The 14,808-nt window shown below is 43.3% G+C and overlaps 1 protein-coding gene across 8 annotated transcripts in view; it reads right to left on the reverse strand.

Moving 5' to 3' along the window:
- The window catches only part of LOC128560148 (TRPM8 channel-associated factor 2-like), a 68,484-nt gene that overhangs the window by 24,245 nt on the left and 29,431 nt on the right, over nt 1-14,808 (reverse strand). For 4 of the 8 annotated variants that reach the window (XR_008372893.1, XM_053553679.1, XM_053553675.1 and 1 more), the window contains 5 exons: nt 5,269-6,260; nt 4,853-4,950; nt 3,381-3,594; nt 2,840-3,079; nt 1,663-2,000 (listed from right to left, as the gene is read on the reverse strand). Coding sequence is in view for 7 of the 8 variants with exons in the window: in XM_053553675.1 (XP_053409650.1) it covers nt 1,663-2,000; nt 2,840-3,079; nt 3,381-3,594; nt 4,853-4,950; nt 5,269-6,260 (1,882 nt within the window). In the remaining variant the exon portion in view is untranslated. Of the gene's footprint in view, nt 1-1,662; nt 2,001-2,839; nt 3,080-3,380; nt 3,595-4,852; nt 4,951-5,268; nt 6,261-8,322; nt 8,448-8,592; nt 8,622-14,808 lie in introns of those variants that run through there. The other 4 variants (XM_053553681.1, XM_053553680.1, XM_053553678.1 and 1 more) reach the window with 4 other exon arrangements.

Below are 14,808 nucleotides of genomic sequence, written 5' to 3' on the forward strand. Positions count from 1 at the left end.
GACACTAGCTCTCAGAAACGAGGTGATGGTTCTCTCCAAAGCTTTTGCTGCATGTAAGATCAGAATTTGGGTTTTAATTCACACACTGGTGGCCACCTACCATTAACGTCTGTGGTCCTGCACACCCTTATAAGAATATGGAAACTGATGCAAAGCTAATTTTTCTCCTTGATTGGGGCTCGCTCACGTTCATTCTTTAGAAAAATTAATGAAGGTAGTAAAAAAAACATCAAAGCAAGAGTATGGAAGTGCAAAAGCCTGAGACTTATTATTATTTTTTTAATTTTTTTTATTTCTAATTAATATATGGGAACAAATTTTTAGGTTACCTTGTTCTCACTTCCAAGGTAAAGTTCAAGTTGTAGGAGAGCCCCTCACCCAGGGAGGCATGCTGATTACCCACCCATTGTTAATGCACTGGGAAAAAGAATCCCTATTTAACAAATGGTGCTGGGAGATCTCATTCACTACTTGTAGAAGATTGAAACTAGGAACACACCTCTCTCCATCAACAAAAATTGATTCTTGCTGTATAAAAGATTTAAATTTAAGACACAACACAATAAAAATTCTAGAAGACAGTGCAAGGAAACACTTGAAAATATTGGCCTGGGAAAATATTTCATGAGGAGACCCCCCCCTGGCAATTGCAGCAACACCAAAAATAAATAACTGGGATTTGATCAAACTACAAAGCTTTTCCACAGCTGAGGGTACAACAACCAAAGTAAACAGACAGCCTTCGGAGTGGGAGAAGATTTTTGCACATTAGGAATCTGACAAATTCCTGATAACTCGAAACTACAGAAAACTCAAATTAATCAATAAGACAAGGTCTTATTATTCTTGTTTTAAGTTCTAGGTCCTACCCTTAAATAGGTGCTATTGGACAGAGTGCTTAAATTCTTTAACTTACTATGTACCTCCATGGAAAATGGGCCATACAGCTCCTAACTGTGGGGTTTTTGGAGACATCACAGGGATCTCATATTGGGCACAGCTTCGACAACTCAATAGCTTAAAAATGTAAATCAGGACAGGGGATAGACAGGGCTTCCCGCTAATTTCACTGGAAGTAGACTTGCTTTATGAGTTTAGTTTTATCCTGTTGGGTTAGTTGGATATTTATTGATTGATTTTAAAGCAGTTTGGGTTCAAGTGGGGTGATGGATGTCTGAGAACCTTTTTACCAGATCTATCTCCTAAATGTCCTCTTATGATACGTAGACATGTTACTGCTAACATAAAGGCATATACCACTTTCTTGACCCATAAAAAAGACAAAACAAAACAATGATGATTTATGGAACACTTATTAGTGAACCCATAACAAAACCAATAAATGGAAGAGCCGTGATTGAGTCTCAGGAATGTCTAGCAGATTTTGTCTCCTTGACCTATATACTATATTTCTGCCTATTCTTCCTTAATACTTTTTATTTCTTCTCCATCATAAAATTCAGGCAACTAATGGGACAGGGGTCATTCTCTCCAACTTAGCATGATATGACCTGAGCACCATAGCTACATAGCCCTGGTCTCTCCAGGGAAGGTGGTGGCCCAGGCTGGGGATGGCAAAGAAGTTGGAAAGCTCCCAGCATCCAGGATGCTACCTGGCTGGGTGCCTGGAAGCCCCCATTGCTCAGTATTTCTGCTCCCTACCTGTAGATATGTTTCCAGAGCTGTCCACACACTCCAGTCATGCAGGGGGGCTCCTTTCCCCAGATGGGCTTTGAGTCTCTTCTCTCTTTTTGGAGGGCTCAGAGCAGGGTGGGCCCGCGCCCGCGGGATGCCCAGCACTGTTTCATGTACATAGACTGACCACAGGTTGCAGGTGGCCTCAGTGGTGTGTGGGGGGAACTCCCATCCCTGGCATTGCTGGTTGTGGCCCAGCTCATGAATGGGGCCCCACAGCCCTCTGCTCCTCATGCCTGCCTCGCTGATTAGCTCCTGCACCGACTCCAGATGACACATGATGGGATACCCTGAGTGCATCCAGCCTGGGAACACAGAAGGAAGATGCTGGCTGGAAAAGAGCCACTCAACTCTCCGTTGCCCCTCTGGAACTTTCTTCACTATCCCAGTTCTCCCCAGTAACTCTCAACTCTTGTTGCTGATTTCCCCAGCTTGGGCAGATACTGAATGCATACAGTCCTCTTCCCATCTCACCCCTGAGCTGTGCCCTCCTCCTTCTCTCATGGGATCTGGACATTCTGTATATCCTTATTCCTGCAGGAATCCGACTATTCACTTGTTTGCCTGTTTCTTTTGTGTGCAAGTCTGTGACATTATGTCCCATGTTTAAAATTTGAGATCCTTGAGGCTAGCATGGTGACATTCTTTCTCCCAGTAAACCACTATTATCCAGATTTCTAGTGTATGACACAGAAAATTTTGTCCTTTTATATAGATGAGAAAATTGAGGTCCAAAAGAATTTTCCCCATGAGGGACCATGTTCTTTCTTTCCATGTTCCTTTTTTCTGGAATCTACTCAGTATGGAACATAAATCTCTTTACTTATCTCACTTTCTCTCTTCTCCTTGGATGTGTATTGGAAGCAAGCACTTCAATTTTCATGCTATTCTTGAAATAACTGTTGCTGCCATCTACAAATTCCTCAGACATTTTTCTGAGAATGTTCTGCCACCCTGAGAAATCTCACCTTGTAGAAGTTAAGGATTTATTTTCTCACATGTAAATATTTTCTCATCCCATTACAGTCCATGTCTTTTATGTCTTTTTCTTCTTCCTTTACCAGCAAAACTATGTTTACACATCTTGGACATAGTAAAAGGCGATATAATAACCTCTTGTTGCCCACTGAATAGTGGCACCCACCAGCTGAGATCTGTACATCAGCAACGATCCTCTCTGGCCGGCAGAAGGGGAAGGGCTGTGCCCCCAGCCTGGCCACAGCCTGCATCATCTCATCCCAGAGGTGGAGCACAGGCTCGGGGTCTTCCAGGGCCTGGAGGCTTGTGGTTGGTACCGTCAGGATGATGTTGTCTGTGGCCAGCTCTCCCCATGGTGCCAGGTTCTCCTGGACACAGCTTCTCCACTCTTCCAGGGATGTCTCACCTAGGAATAAATATCATGGAACCTTTCATCTGTTTTCCCAACTTCCTTTGACCTCCAGAAGGGGATCACTGTAATAACAAATGACTACCACGAGATTCTACAGGCCATTATGAGAAGGACAGGCTTCCAGACATTTCTCTCTGTCAGCCCTGGGTGTTCTGTATTTCCTGCATCCACATTGCCTCTAATAGCTCTTCCCCCTTCTCTCCCTGGCCCTCACTCTGTTTCTGTTTAGCAACCAGCCCATAGTCCACAAGGTATCCTCAGCTCTCCCTCCTCCCTCAACTTTCCATCCACTCACCCTGCTTATAGTAGGGGGCAGGCACAGCCCTCTTGATGGTGACAGATACAGGGCCGAGTTGACTGCCTTCAGGCACAACGATGTAGACAAGGCCACCCCAGAGGCAGGAGACTGACCGTTTGGTTCTGTCCATATAGCACTGGTGTGTCACCACGGGGGCTCGAGAGAGCTTCCTGGCCTTGGTCAAGTCATCGGTGTGGCAACCAATCTGTATCTGGACAGGTGATTCCATCATGTGTCAGAAAGACTAAAGTGCCCATGATGTGTGTGTGGGATTGTGAGGATGGAGGGAATTAGAAAAACATGCCCATGAAACCAGCTTTCCTTTTCTATGAGCTATGCACTGAAACCTATGAAGTTTTAGCACCCCAAAGTCATGGAGACTAAAAAGTATGTGAAATCACTTTTCCAGAGATAATTGACTCCACAGTGGGTCTCCATCAGACATGGGTTGGGGAGTACCCAGGCACCATCCCAAGGCTGCTCCTGGGCAGATTGATTCCAGTCCGTCACTGTGAGCACACCGGAGGTCTGTTCAGAGGAAGCAAAGTGGCCTGATGGTGAGAGAACTAATTCTCCCTCTCCCCCATCTAGAGTGCCCTCTTCTTTGCCAGATAGATAGAGACCTGTTTTGTCTGGAGTCCTGGGTTACTTTCTGAGGTAGTAGCTTCTTTGAAGTAAGCAAGCACCAAAAATGATGCTGACACAACAAAACACCCTAATTATAGTAAGAAGGGACTCTGAGAGTTGAGGAAGCAGAACAAATTTAAATTCTGCACCTCGGGCACATTTATGGAAGTAATGAGATTAAACACACCCTTTAGGTGTCCCAGTAAAAAGGTAAAACTCAGAAAAGCCTCCTGTGATTAGGGAAATGGGTGAAGGACTCATTTGTAATGTTCTTTTCACATTTAGCATCTCTTCACATCTCTGCTGGTAGGTAAAAGTTATCACATCTGGACATCAGAAGGCTTAGGTTTGAGCACTGGACCTGATATTAATAGTTGGGGACTTTAGTCACTCACTTAGTTTCCCTGAAATTTTTAGTTTTGTCTGTGAAATCTGTAAAGTTGGCAGACTCATTCATTTATATTCTTGGCAATGTTGCTGTGATCTGGAGCTAGACAATGGTTAAGGATGACACAGCTCTATTTTTTTTTTAAGTTTTATAATATTAAGGGGTGCAAATAAATATTTCTGGCAAATGGATAGCCTTTATAAAACTTACATCAGGGCTTTTAGAGTGTCCATTACTTGAATAGTGTTCATTGTACTTGTTAGGTAGGTTTTTCCTCCTCTTCTTTTCCATCCTACCCCTTTCTTGGTTTCTTGGTTTCCAATGACTTCCCCTCTCTCTGTGCCCATGTGTGCCCATCAATTACTTCTAAATTATTGGAGCACATGAGGTGTTTAATTTTCCATTACAACTCTAGGGCTTTTAGAGGTGGAGACTGTGGGCATTTAGGCCTTACCTTGAGGTCAGCAGAGGCAGCAGCTTCTGATAGTGAGACTTCTGCATTTTGTCCTTCCAGGAGGTAGAGCCCTGTACTCACCCAGGAGTCACCCCTGCCTGACAAAAGTCAGAGAGAAGGCTGAGTGTTTTACTCCTATGTGACTCCACCTCCACCTGGGAGCCTCCCAGCCACTCTCAGAAGTGCAGCTTCTTCCCTGTGTTCCTCAAGTCATCCACAATCCTTGGACTCATTCCTCCTAAAACGTAATTAAGCAGAACTCCAACCCCCATCTTCTTGAAAGCATCTAAGAAAGCACAGGAGGCCTATGGACTTCCTGAGGGTCAGTACCTGTAACATGCTGTGGGGTCAGCCAATCCATTTCCCCTCATCCCCCACTACTTTAAGGCTCTGGGTGCTCTCTGCTTATCCCATACCTGAGTTGGTTGCATCAATGTCCACGGTGATGGGGTGTTCTGAGGGGTACAAACTGGAGGAGCAGGTCCGAGTGACAAGGCCCTGGGCCAGTTGGGAGCAGTCAGTTCCAGAGTGTGCCAGCTCTGTGGCCAGGCAGAGCACCACGGCCTCACAGGAGTCACTGGCCACTGGGTTTTCTCTGCTCACAGTTGGGAGGCCCGCCTGCCGCAGCATCTTTCTCAGGAGCCGGTGTAGGGATACATAAGCAGGGACCCCCTCTGCTGGAATCTGTAGAAAGGCTGCACCATCTACCTGCAACTTTGACAGACAGTTCTTTTCCAAATTTCCGCTCCCATGACACAGTACAGTCTGAAACTCAGACAGTGCCTTGCGGAAGTGGTAGCTCCTAGTCCCAAAAGAGGGAACAGGGAAACAGCCTGGGCTGAGCGTCCGAGGCATGATGCTGAGGCCAAAGCAGTTGAGGATGACATTGCCAGGGAAATAAGCCAAAGCAGAGCAGCCTGGGTTCTGGGAGGCCCACCACCAAGCCTGGCCGCCAATCAGCAGCCCCCCACCCTCAGCCACGAACTCCTGCAGCTTCTTAGCCTCCTTTCCGCTGTAAGCCACGCAGCAGTAGACACACACGCCACTGGTTAGATGGGGCTCCAGGCTGCACTGCAGGCCATGCTCCAACAGTAGGGAACATAGATTTTTCAGACTTGTGTTAACCCCAACTATGCCAGTCTGGCCTCTAGCCAACCACTGTATAGCATTCAGCATAAAGGGCCCCATCTTGGGAGCACAGAGCATGCCTTCATGGGCAGCCAGGACCACCCGGCCACGGCCATAGCGGGCAGCTGCCAGAAAGCAGCAGAGTGAAGCATCGAGCCCAAGGGGGAAGGCCAGGGCCCCATGCACCAGCAGCTGAGAGGGAATGCCCCCTGTCCTGATGTCCAGCTCTGAGATCCCTTCCAGGAGCTGCTGCTGGTCCTGCCTGAGATCCTCCCCACACCTAGAAAAGAGACATGAGGGACAAGGAGGCTACAGTCAGCCAGTTATTGAAACACTGAAATGAGCTCATTGATCAGAGAAATGTACATGTGGGGAAAAGGATTACATGTTTCACAGCCTTCTTCTCATTCTTACTAAGGATATTTAAGATGTCTGATTGTAATACCACCTATTTTATCTAGTTCAAAGTGCATTTTTTTCACCTTTTTACAAGTGATGGCATATTAATTAATTAGTAGCGTGTGCTCAATTTAGTGATACATAAAATAACAGCGCATCTTACTGTTGATGTTATCATAGACTTGATGAAACAGGATAGGGGGTGGCAGTGGCCTTACGTGCATATCTTACAACCTATATTTTCTAAATAAGCACTTTCAGGAAGTCTTCCCACTTAGTTAACTAAATGCTGAATGTTCTCATTTGAATTTATTTTCTTTTAAAGTAAACAAACAGGAGGCAGAGCATGATGGCGGACAGGACGGATGGACGTGTAGCCCACCTCTCCCAAGCCACCAGGTGAGAGGAAAGGCAGTCTGGACCTTCCCTGTGTGTGGATTAGTGGAGTGGACAGACAGCTGTAGACACCCAGCAAACTGGCGGTTTGCTATATATGAGGGGTAATTTAAAATCACAGACTCTGTTATAGAGATTCTTCCCTGCTCAGCTGTGCCAGCCAGCAGGCCCCTCCCCTACAGAGGTCAGCAGCTTGTAAATGCTGACAAAACCCAATTGAAAAATATTTATTCCTGAACTGAGGGAGGCATCTGAAAGGAGAGCCACTCAAAACCACGGGGAGCTGGGCAAACTGTTGGACAATTGAAGGGAAGGGATCCTGCCCAGGAAACAGACATTTTGAGCTACCGAAAAGGGCGGGCACCATTCCCCCAGGTGTTGGAGGGGGCTGGCGGTTCAGGCTGTGCAGCGAACTGGCAGGCACCCATCCAAAAGGGAAACTCTGAACCATAAAACTCAGAATAAGTCCCCCGAGTGCTACAAATACGGGAACCGGCTTGAAGCCTAGGACCCGGCTTTGGCTTCTGGAGCCGCGAAGCTACTGAAGCTGTGGACCGGCTTTGGCTGCTGAAGCCGCGGGAACCAGCTACAGGAGATAGAGCCGCGAGCCCGCCAATGACCGCGCAAACTCAGCACCGCTCCCCTTATGGCCGATTCAGTCGCCAGTTTGCGGGGGAACCTGGGAACAGAGTGGAGGGACTTAGGAAGCGTGGATACCTGCACTGAGTGGGAAGGTCGGTCGCAAGTGCTGTCTGGAAAAGAACAACTGAGGTTGCACAATTCTTAGGCGACAAACTTTTACGGAAACTCCAAAATGGCAATTGGCCATGGAAGGTGGTTACTATGGTAACAGTATAAACTGTAAATCAGGTATGTGTCTCGGAACCACTCACAGCGCCACCTGGTGTCAGAAAGTATATTGCACTATGAATATATTCCTACGAAAGTTGATCCCTACAGCAGACATATAGATATTTATAGGTATATTTCTACACACAAGAATATTTTTGTAGTTGTGCCTTTTTTTTTGTTTTGTTTTGTTCTGTTTTTGTTTTTGTGGGGTTTTTTGTTGTTGTTGTTTTGTTTTTGTCTGTTTTTTCCTCACCATTTTCTTAGAGGAGATTTCGATAATTTTTTATTATTACTTTTTATATAGATATATTTTTTATTTCTATGTCTTCTAATTTTAATTTCTTCTTTCTTCTCATTTAACATTCCTTCTAACACCACTTTTTTCTCTCTTTTTTTTCCTTTCTTTCAATTATTTTACGATTATCACTATTTTTATTGCAGTTGTTCTTATATTGCTGTTGTCATGGCTGTTGCCTGTATGTCTATGTGTTTCCGTCTGTCTCTGTATCTATGGGCCCATGTGCCTGGTAACCTTTGTATCTGTTTATTTGTTCATTTGGTCTCAATGAGCTTGGTGTTACGACCTGCAACTCTGAGCTCCTAACACTCCCCTCCACTCTCACTCTGTGATCTGGAGACCTGCCCCCGCAGGAGTCCAGATTCTTGGGTGAACTCTCAAGAGGTGTAGACAGGACCTGGACTGCAGCTGGCCAGTGCCGACTCTGTAGCAAAGGAGCGAGAAGACGACGGTCGGCTGAGAGGGAATTACACTGGAGCGGTGGTGCCCCGAGGTGCAGAGCAACAGCCGTCTTCAGCAATAACAAAGCCCACCCCCAGATATCCCTTAGCCTCTCCTCCTGTCTTCCTGGGCAACCAGATGAGGCCAAGCATCTTCTCAGATGGAGAAGACCTGGGACTGAAACACAGGCCCCGTGAGTAAAGGGTTTACCTGAGATGGTACCAACCTGGGTGGAACACGGGGACTAGAAAACACACCCGCAGAGCCAGGAAACTCCCAGGGTATGGCTGATCCAGAGGACCACTCTACTGAGCTTAAGATGCAACTGGCCCTTAGGGGATCACCAGCCTATAGACAAAGGAGGCCAAGAGGCTACAGTGAACAACTGATTGTGCTGCGAATACAAACCCGTAGGACTAAAGACAGGGCCTGAGGCACAGGTTCTGGGAACTCAAATCAGCCTCTCCTCTGCAGAGGAATCTGGCAAGGTCAGAAGCAAGCTCCCACAGGGTTGTTCCCTTCACCCAGTAACATAAACTAAGGGTGGGGCTGGAACTGAGTGAACACCTCCAGGCTCCATCAAGTGCCCGAGGTTGACAGGCCACACCATCCCCTGTTGGATAAAGACAGAGGATAGCAGGCTAGTTGAGCAGACACAGACTACCCTGTGACTTAGGCAGGTGCAAACCCCTGGAGAATATGCTTACTGCAGACAACGGACTGGGTCACAGCCCTGTGGGGCTAGCAGCGACTGGGTGTGACAGAGCTTCAAGGTGGGGAAGGAGGCATCAATCTTCCCAGACTGATCTATTTACTGGTGGCTCTTACTGACTCCACGCAGCACTGGAGCAAGCCATTTTAGAGCAGTCACCAGACCCCTGTGATCTAGTTCCCAGGGACCTCTTGAACTCTCCCACCCGAGGCAGCTGCTGACTGAGACAATTGACTTGGACATTTTGAACTGAGTCACTCACCTGGGGACTATCTAGGTGGTACCCTGGGTGTGTGGTTGTAGGAAGGTTTGATTTTCCTTTTCCATTTGTTGCCTGTGGTGGGTGGGGTGACTTAATTGCTGGTATTTCTCCACAGCTGAGACTTCAACCCAGAGTAACTGTTTCACTAGGGTAACATAGAAACCAGCTGAAAACAAGACAGAACCATTTAGCCCCTCTACACCAAACAGGGCCCCAGTTTCTCAGGCCACAGCACTGTACGGGTCCTCAACAAAACACCAGAGGAAAATCAAAGGGAGTAAAACAATCATGGGGCGGAATCAGCAGAAACCTTCGGTAACATGAATAACCAGAATAGATCAACCCTCCCAAGGAAAGATACGGCAGATGTAATTGAAGATCCCATTCACAAACTGGCTGAGATGTCAGAAATCGAATTCAGAATTTGGATGGCAAACAAGATTAACAAAATGGAATTAGGAATTCATGGAGAAATTCAAAAGCTTTCTCAAGAATTTAATGAATTTAAAGACAAAACCACCAAAGACTTAGACACACTGAAACAAGAATTTGCAGCCCTCAAAGATATGAAAAATACAGTAGAATCCCTTAGCAACAGAATGGACCAAGCAGAAGAAAGGATCTCCGACATCGAAGATAAAGCCTTTGAACGCTCCCAAACTCTCAAACAGGAAGAGAAATGGAGAGCAAAAATGAATCACTCACTCATAGAACTCTCAGATAATTCGAAGAAAAGCAACATACGAATAATTGGGATTTCGGAGAATGATGAAGTGGCCTCAAAGGGCACAGAGGCCCTTCTGCATGAAATTATAAAAGAAAATTTTCCAGACATGCCTAGAGAATCTGAAATTCAGATAGCAGACAGCTTCAGAACCCCAGCACAATTCAACCCCAATAAGTCATCCCCCAGGCATATCATAATTAGCTTCACTAAAGTTAACATGAAACAGAAGATTCTCAAAGCAGCCCGGCGAAAGAGAGCTATTACGTACAAAGGAAAGAATATTAGAATAACTGCAGATCTCTCTGCTGAAACTTTTCAAGCCAGAAGAGGGTGGTCATCGACTTTTAATCTCCTAAAGCAAAATAACATTCAACCCAGGATCTTGTATCCAGCTAAACTGAGTTTCATTTATGATGGAGAAATTAAATACTTCCATGACATTCATATGTTGAAAAAATTTCCCATAAGTAAACCAGCTCTTCAGGATATTCTCAGACCTATCCTCCACAATGGCCAACCCAATCCTATACCATAAAAGTAAACTCACTCAGAAACTTTGGATCAAACTCCAACTTCCACACTGGTGAAAGGATTAAAAATGTCCACTGGACCTTTGAAAAACTCGATACCCAAAATTCCACCAGACTTATCAATACTCTCCATTAATGTGAATGGCTTAAACTGTCCTCTAAAGAGGCATAGCTTAGCTAACTGGATACAAAAACTCAAGGCAGATATTGGTTGCATACAAGAGTCACATCTTAACCTAAAAGACAAATACAGACTCAGGGTGAAAGGATGGTCATCCATATTTCAGGCAAATGGTAACCAGAAAAAAGCAGGAGTTGCAATTTTATTTGCCGATACAGTAGGCTTTAAACCAACAAAAGTAAGGAAGGACAAAAATGGTCACTTCATATTTGTTAAGGGTAAGACTCAATATGATGAGATTTCAATTATTAATATCTATGTATGCAACCAGAATGCACCTCAATTTATAAGAGAAACTCTAACAGACATGAGCAACTTGATTTCCTTCAACTCTATAATAGTCGGAGATTTTAACAGTCCTTTGGCAGTGATGGAACGATCCTCCAACAAAAAACTGAGTAAAGAAATTCTAGATTTAAATCTAACCATCCAGCATTTAGATTTAGCAGACATCTACAGAACATTTCATCCCAACAAAACTGAATACACATACTTCTCATCAGACCACGGAACTTACTCCAGAATTGATCACATCTTAGGTCACAAGTCTAACCTCAGTAAATTTAAAGGAATAGAAATTATTCCATGCATCTTCTCGGACCACCATGGAATAAAACTTGAGCTGAGTAACAACAGGAATCTGCATACTCATACAAAAACATGGAAGTTAAATAACCTTATGCTGAATGATAGCTGGGTCAGAGATGAGATTAAGAAAGAAATCGCCAATTTTTTGGAACAAAACAACAATGAAGACACAAACTATCAGAACCTCTGGGACACCGCAAAGGCAGTTCTAAGAGGGAAATTTATAGCACTGCAAGCCTTCCTCAAAAGAATGGAAAAAGAGGAAGTTAACAACTTAATGGGACATCTCAAGCAACTGGAAAAGGAAGAACAGTCCAACCCCAAACCCAGTAGAAGAAAAGAAATAACCAAAATTAGAGCAGAATTAAATGAAACTGAAAACAAAAGAATAATACAACAGATCAATAAATGAAAAAGCTGAAAAGGTCAATAAAATAGATAAACCTTTGGCCAACCTAATCAGGAAAAAAAGAATAAAATCTCTAATCTCATCAATCAGAAATAACAAAGACAAAATAACAACAGACTCCTCAGAAATCCAAAAAATCCTTAATGAATATTACAAGAAACTTTACTCTCAGAAATACGAAAATCTGAAGGAAATTGACCGTTACTTGGAAGCACGTCACCTTCCAAGACTTAACCAAAATAAAGTGGAAATGTTGAACAGGCCCATATCAAGTTTGGAAATAACATCAACCATACAAAATCTCCCCAAAAAGAAAAGCCCAAGACCAGATGGTTTATGTCAGAATTCTACCAAACCTTTAAAGAGGAACTAGTACCTATATTACTCAACCTGTTCCAAAAGGTAGAAAAAGAAGGAAGAATACCCAACACGTTCTATGAAGCAAACATCACCCTGATCCCCAAACCAGGAAAAGACCCAACAAGAAAAGAAAATTATAGACCAATATCACTAATGAACATAGATGCAAAAATATTCAACAAGATTCTAAAAAACAGAATCCAGCAACATATCAAACAAATCATACATCATGACCAAGTCAGTTTTATCCCAGGGTCTCAAGGCTGGTTCAATATACTTAACTCTATAAACGTAATTCAGCCCATAAACAAATTAAAAAACAAAGACCATATGATCCTCTCAATCAATGCAGAAAAAGCATTTGATAACATCCAACATCCCTTCATGATCAGAACACTTAAGAAAATTGGTATAGAAGGGACATTTCTTAAACTGATAGAGACCATCTACAGCAAACCCACAGTCAATATCATATTGAATGGAGTTAAATTGGAATCATTTCCACTCAGATCAGGAACCAGACAAGGCTGCCCATTGTCTCCATTGCTTTTCAAAATTGTAATGGAAGTTTTAGCCACCGCAATTAGGGAAGAAAAGGCGATCAAGGGTATCCACATAGGGTCAGAAGAGATCAAACTTTCACTCTTCGCAGATGATATGATTGTATATCTGGAGAATACTAGGGACTCTACTACAAAACTCTTAGAAGTGATCAAGGAATACAGCAGTGTCTCAGGTTACAAAATCAACATTCATAAATCAGTAGCCTTTATATATACCAAAAATAGTCAAGTTGAAAAAACAATTAAGGACTCTATCCCATTCACAGTAGTGCCAAAGAAGATGAAATACTTGGGAGTTTATCTAACAAAGGACGTGAAAGATCTATATAAAGAGAACTATGAAACTCTAAGAAAAGAGATAGCTGAGAATGTTAACAAATGGAAAAATATACCATGCTCATGGTTGGGAAGAATCAACATTGTTAAAGTGTCCATACTACCCAAAGCAATATACAATTTCAACACAATCCCCATTAAAGCTCCACTGTCATACTTTAAAGATCTTAAAAAAACAATACTTCGTTTTATATGGAATCAGAAAAAACCTCGAATAGCCAAGACATTACTCAAAAATAAAAACAAAGCAGGAGGAATCACGCTACCAGACCTCAGACTATACTACAAATCGATAGTGATCAAAACAGCATGGTACTGGCACAAAAACAGAGAAGTAGATGTCTGGAACAGAATAGAGAACCAAGAGATGAATCCAGCTAATTACCGTTATTTAATCTTTGACAAGCCAATTAAAAACATTCAGTGGGGAAAAGATTCCCTATTTAACAAATGGTGCTGGGTGAACTGGCTGGCAACCTGTAGAAAACTGAAACCGGACCCACACCTCTCACCATTAACCAAGATAGACTCTCACTGGATTAAAGATTTAAACCTAAGACATGAAACTATAAAAATACTAGAAGAGAGTGCAGGGAAAACCCTTGAAGAAATTGGGTTGGGCGAGTTTTTTATGAGAAGGACCCCCAGGCAATTGAAGCTGCTTCAAAAATACACTATTGGGACTTGATCGAACTAAAAAGCTTCTGCACAGCCAAGAACACAGTAAGTAAAGCAAACAAACAGCCCTCAGAATGGGAGAAGATATTTGCAGGTTATGTCTCCAACAAAGGTTTAATAACCAGAATCCACAGAGAACTCAAACGCATTAGCAAGAAAAGAACAAGGGATCCCATCTCAGGCTGGGCAAGGGACTTCTCTGAAACTTCTCTGAAGAAGACAGGTGCACGGCCTTCAGACATATGAAAAAATGCTCATCATCTTTAATCATCAGAGAAATGCAAATCAAAACTACTTTGAGATATCATCTAACTTCAGTGAGACTAGCCTATATCATAAAATCCCAAGACCAGAGATGTTGGCGTGGATGTGGAGAAAAGGGAACACTTTTGCACTGCTGGTGGGAATGCAAATGAATACATTCCTTTTGGAAAGAGATATGGAGAACACTTAGAGATCTAAAAATAGATCTGCCATTCAATCCTGTAATCCCTCTACTGGACATATACCCAGAAGACCAAAAATCACACCATGACAAAAATATTTGTATCAGAATATTTATTGCAGCCCTATTCATAATTGCTAAGTCATGGAAAAAGCCCATCGATCCATGAATGGATTAATAAATTGTGGTATATGTACACCATGGAATATTATGCAGCCTTAAAAAAAGATGGAGACTTTACCTCTTTCATGTTTACATGGATGGAGCTGGAACATATTCTTCTTAGTAAAGTGTCTCAAGAATGGAAGAAAAAGTACCGAATGTACTCACCCTTATTATGAAACTAATGTAGGACCTTCACATGAAAGCTATAACCCAGTTACAACCTAAGAATAGGGAGAAGGGGGAAAGGGAAGGGGGAGGTAGGTGGAGGGAGAGGGATTAATGGGATTACACCTGCGGTGCATCTTACAAGGGTATATGTGAATCCTAGTAAATGTGGAATGTAAAGGTCTTAGCAAAATAACTAAGAAAATGCTACGAAAGCTATGTTAACTAGTGTGATGAAAATGTGTCAAATGATCTATGAACCAAGCGTATGGTGCCCCATGATCATACTAATGTACACAGCTATGATTTAATAAAAATAAA

This window comes from Nycticebus coucang, chromosome 11, assembly GCF_027406575.1.
Source record: "Nycticebus coucang isolate mNycCou1 chromosome 11, mNycCou1.pri, whole genome shotgun sequence".
Classification (NCBI taxonomy): domain Eukaryota; kingdom Metazoa; phylum Chordata; class Mammalia; order Primates; family Lorisidae; genus Nycticebus; species Nycticebus coucang.